The sequence below is a fragment of the Phytophthora infestans genome, genomic scaffold (genome assembly GCF_000142945.1).
Source record: "Phytophthora infestans T30-4 supercont1.229 genomic scaffold, whole genome shotgun sequence".
Taxonomy (NCBI): domain Eukaryota; phylum Oomycota; class Peronosporomycetes; order Peronosporales; family Peronosporaceae; genus Phytophthora; species Phytophthora infestans.
Window position 1 is genome coordinate 73,212 of NW_003303530.1, and position 5,690 is coordinate 78,901.

Consider the following 5,690-nt stretch of genomic DNA (forward strand, 5'->3'; position numbering starts at 1 on the left):
TCTCGTAAAAGGCTTACCCGTGCCTGGTACCCTTCCGCTGTTGGGACCACGAGGATTCAAAACACCTACTAGCTTTGCTCGTGCTAGTAGCGAGTTCTTATTTTTACTGGTTGGCCTATATAAGTAGTTTACAAGGTCCAGTTTGTCCCGGTGCAAGGGCAGAACTAGGGTTTTCAGGTCCACCCTAACGATCGTTTACTATCCTAGTCGACGTATTGTTGTGGGAACATCCTAACTACATTTGTAGCTAGAGTTCACGTGAATTTTCCAACACCACAGAATCACATCGTCTTCCGAAGGGTCTAAATCTTCTCTTTCGGTCTGTTGTGAAACCCCAGTGAAGTAGTGCACTATTCACTCGATTCAACAACTTAACTAACTGGAACGACGAAATTGGCATAATAGAAGACTTCACTAGCCCTTTTTCTGAAAAAAAAAAACTGATGGAGATCTTGAGAGCAGGAAACTCTTGTTGTAACAAACCGGGTAATTCGACGCTATTTTTACGACGTAATCAACATCAGGCGTAGTGTCAATCCACTTCAAGAAGTCTTAAAGATCAACAGGACACTCAGTTCGATACTCGGCAATTGCCCACTTGCTGCCCTTTTTAGTGTCTTTCGACTGTGAGCTGGATGCTTCAGGTAATCGCAGAACTTGCGAATTGTCGATAGAACCCGCTCGCTCCAAAGAAACTTCGGCAGCGCCAATAGAGCTGTAGACGTTGCTGAATGAGCATTTGACTGCTGCTGCAACACCTCTTGTGATTGCTCGCTGATGGTCAGGTCCGACATGGATGTCTGCGATGGCTTTGTTAGGCAGCATGACGGCGGAACGTCTCCATCGAGTCCCTGCATCACGGGAGAGCCCGTGTTGTCCTCCGGAGGCTGATAAATATCGGCTTCTTCCAAAGTGCTAGCGGGAAGGTGCAGTTGTTACAAGCCACATTTAGCAATCTCGTTGACCAAAATATCGGTGAAACCCCGGTTTTATCATAATTTGAAGGCGGGGGCGGGATTCCATGAGATAGTTCCAAGATACATTTTTACGGGTTTACAGGAGACTTGCATCGCAACCCCGCCAAAATAATTGATTAATGAAGGTCGTCTCGGAGTCGCTTGTTGAATTCACGTCAGGTGCTCCAGAATGCAATCCGTTCGCAAGCTCGAAGCGGGACGGTTTGGCGATGAAGGAAAGGCAAGGGATGGCAAGTCCAACTGAGTACTTACCACTGTCGGAGATAAAGTCAATCTAAGGCTTCAGCAACCCAAATAGGTTCCGGTACAGATACATGACAACGCATACAAAACACCTTGTTTTGCAGGATAGCACTTAAGATTTGCTTTGACTTGGCATTTGTAAGGGATTACCCGGCTCTCCTGTGGAAAGGCATTATATATTGTAAGAGGTCGTTACCAGCCGCGCTTCGCTTGGCTAGGGCTCGCTTCGCTCGCGATTAATAGATTCTCTCACCTGGGAAGTGCAATGCGCGGCTCGCTGGTGAGCTCGGCGCTGGGCCCGCCTCCGCAAATACCGAGCGGCCCTGCTTCGGGCTCCCCGCGCGGGTTTGCTGCGGCTACGCGACCTCGCACCGGCTCGCCTTAGTTGGCGCCTTAGCTGCGTCGCCCCGCCCCGAGATGCTATTGTGCGTTTGAGCGTGTTGCACACCGTTTCAAACGGTGTTCTTGCAATTTTGTCATACTATATCGCTGGAAATCCCTTATACAGGAATAATAGCGGGCTATGACAACTGATGGGGTTGTCTGTGCCGTATATCACCCGACATCTGCGATTTGCTAATCAAATCTCGCTGTTTTGTATTTGACTAAAAAGCGATTAAGCGACTAAAACCGTATTTACAGTCACGAGTTGTCGGGTCGACGAGAGGAGTCCAGAGCGATATCATACAGTACATGTATCTACCAACATGTTTAGAATAAGATCTACACACAAAGAAAGCAGTACATGTAAGGACCCGCGCGATCCATCCAGTGTAGCTATGGACATTCAACTTTGTTCAGCGAAACCACTTGTTGCAGTCGTACAGTGAGATCGGCGTCTCTCGTGCAAATACGTACGCGAAATGACTTTACGTCCGCACGAAATGGATTGACTATCACCGCTCTAGACGGACCTAGAATCTCCTAGATTTGCTTTATCCGTGGTGGGGTACTCAACCACACTAAGATTTCCTATTCATCCTCAAGATCCAAGATGCCAGGCACGTATACCTCCAGAGGAAGTACACTTCACTTTTACTTTCTAACTACACCATTCTTGCCTTTCTCACATGTGCACATGCATGTACATGTATCGTTGAAGTATGCCACAATGCGCACTGGGATGGTACATGTACACGGGAGTGACACCGGTTGAAAAGTGCCCCCTTAAAACCGAGCCACAGCCTCATCTCACTTTTAAATTCTCCACCGCCTCATCACTTCCACCTTGGACCATGAAGCTCTCCTCCACAGCATTCGCCACGCTCGCACTTCTGGCCACTGCCGTCAATGGCTCGCCCATGATGCGCCAGGAGGCAGAAGCCGGTGGTCCCTGCAACCTCACCGGCACCTACAAGGCGGGCACCGACATTTCGTCCTGCAGCTCTGTCACTGTTGGGCCTCTGACTGTCCCGGCTGGAGTCACTTTGGACTTGAGCCGGACCAAGAACGGTGCTACCATCACCTTCACGGGCACAACAACCTTCGGCACTGCTAAGTGGGACGGCCCGTTGGTGCGTGTAAGCGGTAACTCTCTTACCGTCCAGGGATCCGGTACGCTGGATGGCCAGGGCTCTTGGTACTGGAAGCAAGGAACTTCCATCACTCGCCCTGTGTTCTTCAAGCTCCAGAATGTCGTCGATTCCAAAGTGTCCGGCTTCACGCTGAAGAACTCCCCGTTCCGCACGTTCAGCGTCGTCACCTGCCGGGAGACGACCATTTCCGGTCTAACCCTCGATTCCAGCTCTGGCAACGGCATTGCCAAGAACACGGATGGCTTCGGTCTCACCAAGAACGACCACGTTACCATTTCGGGCAACAAGATCTTCAACCAAGATGACTGTCTGGCCATGCAGTCCAGCACCAACACGTTCTTCCGCAACAATTACTGCAGCGGCAGTCACGGCATCTCTATCGGATCGCTCGGTGGCAACGCGGTGGACCAGTCAACGACCGTCACGGGTCTCATGGTCGAGGGCAACACTATCGCTAACAGCGACAACGGTCTTCGTATCAAGACTGTTATCGGTTTGAAGGGGTTGATTTCGAATGTCAAGTACATGAACAACAAGCTCGAGAACGTTGAGAACGCTATTGCGATCCACTCGGACTACAGTCGCTCCTCTGGTGCCTACTCTGGTGCGCCTACGAGTCTGGTTACCATCACGGACATCACCGTTGATGGACTCACTGGTACTGCTCAGAACATCTACGATATCGTCGTGAGCCCTAAGGTGGTGTCGAACTGGAAGTTCTCCGGTATCACTGTATCGGGTGCGAAGGGTGTGTGCAAGGGCCAGCCGAGTGGCATTACCTGCTGAGTACATCATTCAGCTCTTCGGAGCCCATCTATCTGTAGTTAAAGTGAGCGACGAAAGCTCGATGAAGAGTAGCGCAGCGCAGGACCCATCTTCTAAAACAATTTAACGTGCCACCATGTTGCTGCCATTCGGTCCTGTTTGCCAAGGTTTGGCTGGTGTCCAGTGCTATTTTACTGCTCTACGGTACGGTATTTAGCGACAAACTTTCATCAATTTCGAAACAACCACAGCAGATCATGCGCGTGATCCGACCACCCGAACGCGATAGCGATTAAACGATTAATTAAAGAGCAAAATCATCGTGTGTAGCAACAACGCGGTTGATGGCTACGTCACATATGTACCGATGTCGCAGCCCTCAATATAATATACCGGTACCCGAGCTTAGCGGGTTATTGTAAACGCTTTTTACTTTGCTTCGGAGACGCTGCAGCATTCACTGCTCGAGAACCTCTTCCATGGCGAACAACTTGTTTTCAGCAAAACCAGCTGTTCCGGACGAAAGTTGAAGACTGGCTGTTCGTGCGAACGACATGTACCGGTTCACCACCTCATGTGGCCACCTTGTGGCGGACCTACGCTTTAGCTTTCACTGTAGCCAAACGACACAACAAAGTTCACGTTAACGCTTGAACCATGTACATTTTGTATCCCTACGTCTGGTGGCAACGGGCAGTTTGGGGTCACAAAGTCCAACGGCACATCCCGTTCGGTGCCAGGTGCTGGTCTCAAATGCCTGACTCACCAACGTTTACAGAAGTGGTAAACCGCTTACTGCAATAGAAGAACCATGTCGCGCGTTTCTCTCGTCTCCTCTCTCATCATGCTCATTCTACAATTTCCACCGGTCTAACTCAGTCTTTCAAGCTCACAATGAAGCTCTTCTCCTCAGCTCTAGCCCTTGCACTCCTCGCTGTCACTGCGTGTGGTTCGCCCATGATGCGTCAAGACATCGAGGCCGGTGACCCATGCAACCTCACGGGCACGTATCAGTCTGGCAACGACATTTCGTCCTGCGGCACTATTACCGTTGGAACCCTCACTGTTCCGGCTGGAGTCACACTTGACCTGAGCAAAGCGAAGAACGGAGCCACTATCAACTTCGCGGGCACAGTCACCTTCGGCACTGAAAAGTGGGCTAGTCCTCTTGTTTCGATCAGTGGAAACTCCCTCACAGTCAAGGGCTCCGGTACACTGGACGGCCAGGGAGATTGGTACTGGAAGCAGGGTGAGTCGATTACTCGTCCTGTCTTCGTTAAGCTGCAAAGCGTCGTTGGTTCAAACATTTCGGGCTTTACGGTGAAGAACTCTCCTTTCCGCACGTTCAGCATCATCACGTGCCAGCACACGACTCTGAGTGGCCTCACGTTAGACTCCAGTGCTGGCAATGGCCGTGCTCAAAACACGGACGGGTTCGACCTGACCAAGAACGACCACGTTACCATCACCGGCAACAAAATCTACAACCAAGACGACTGTCTCGCCATGCAGTCCAGTACCAACACAATCTTCAGCAACAACCTTTGTAGTGGAAGCCACGGTATCTCGATCGGATCGATCGGTGGCTCTGCGGTTGATCAGACCACGACCGTGTCCGGTCTTACTGTCCAGGGTAACACCATCCAGAACAGTGACAATGGCCTTCGTATCAAGGCGATTATCGGCATGGAGGGCCTGGTCACGAATGTAAAATACATCAATAACAAACTTGAGAACGTGGAGAACGCCATCGCAATCCACTCGGACTACAGCAGATCCAATGGCGCCTACACGGGGTCGCCTACCAGTTTGGTGACAATCTCGGACATCACGGTCGATGGACTCACGGGTTCTGCGGACCAAGTGTTTGATATCGTCGTGGCCCCTAGCGCCGTGTCGAGGTGGACGTTCAAGGGCATCACCGTATCGGGCGCAAAGGGAGTTTGCAAGGGTCAGCCTAACGGAATCACCTGCTAAACAACACCCGGAACAGCTCTAGATTTTATTGATTATTCAAAAGTCAACAGAAGCAACAGGTTTCAGCCGCACTTGCATACATGTACGCTACATGTATGACGTTTTGATAATCCTCACGAATCAAGAAATAAACATATATGCTATTCAGTAAGCTACTGTCAGTAAGCACAGTAGTACCTAAGTAACGCGGAAG

At 50.5% G+C, this 5,690-nt stretch overlaps 2 protein-coding genes across 2 annotated transcripts; both read left to right on the plus strand.

Annotated features, from left to right (window-relative positions):
* Window positions 1–2,455: 2,455 nt before the first annotated feature.
* On the plus strand, window positions 2,456–3,541 carry PITG_21247 (polygalacturonase, putative; the record flags this gene model as incomplete). The annotated part of the gene is made up of 1 exon (XM_002895188.1): window positions 2,456–3,541. The coding sequence occupies one exon, from the start codon at window positions 2,456–2,458 to the stop codon at window positions 3,539–3,541; it is 1,086 nt and encodes a 361-aa protein (XP_002895234.1).
* A 936-nt stretch (window positions 3,542–4,477) lies between these two features.
* On the plus strand, window positions 4,478–5,497 carry PITG_21248 (polygalacturonase, putative; the record flags this gene model as incomplete). The annotated part of the gene is made up of 1 exon (XM_002895189.1): window positions 4,478–5,497. The coding sequence occupies one exon, from the start codon at window positions 4,478–4,480 to the stop codon at window positions 5,495–5,497; it is 1,020 nt and encodes a 339-aa protein (XP_002895235.1).
* Window positions 5,498–5,690: the final 193 nt, after the last annotated feature.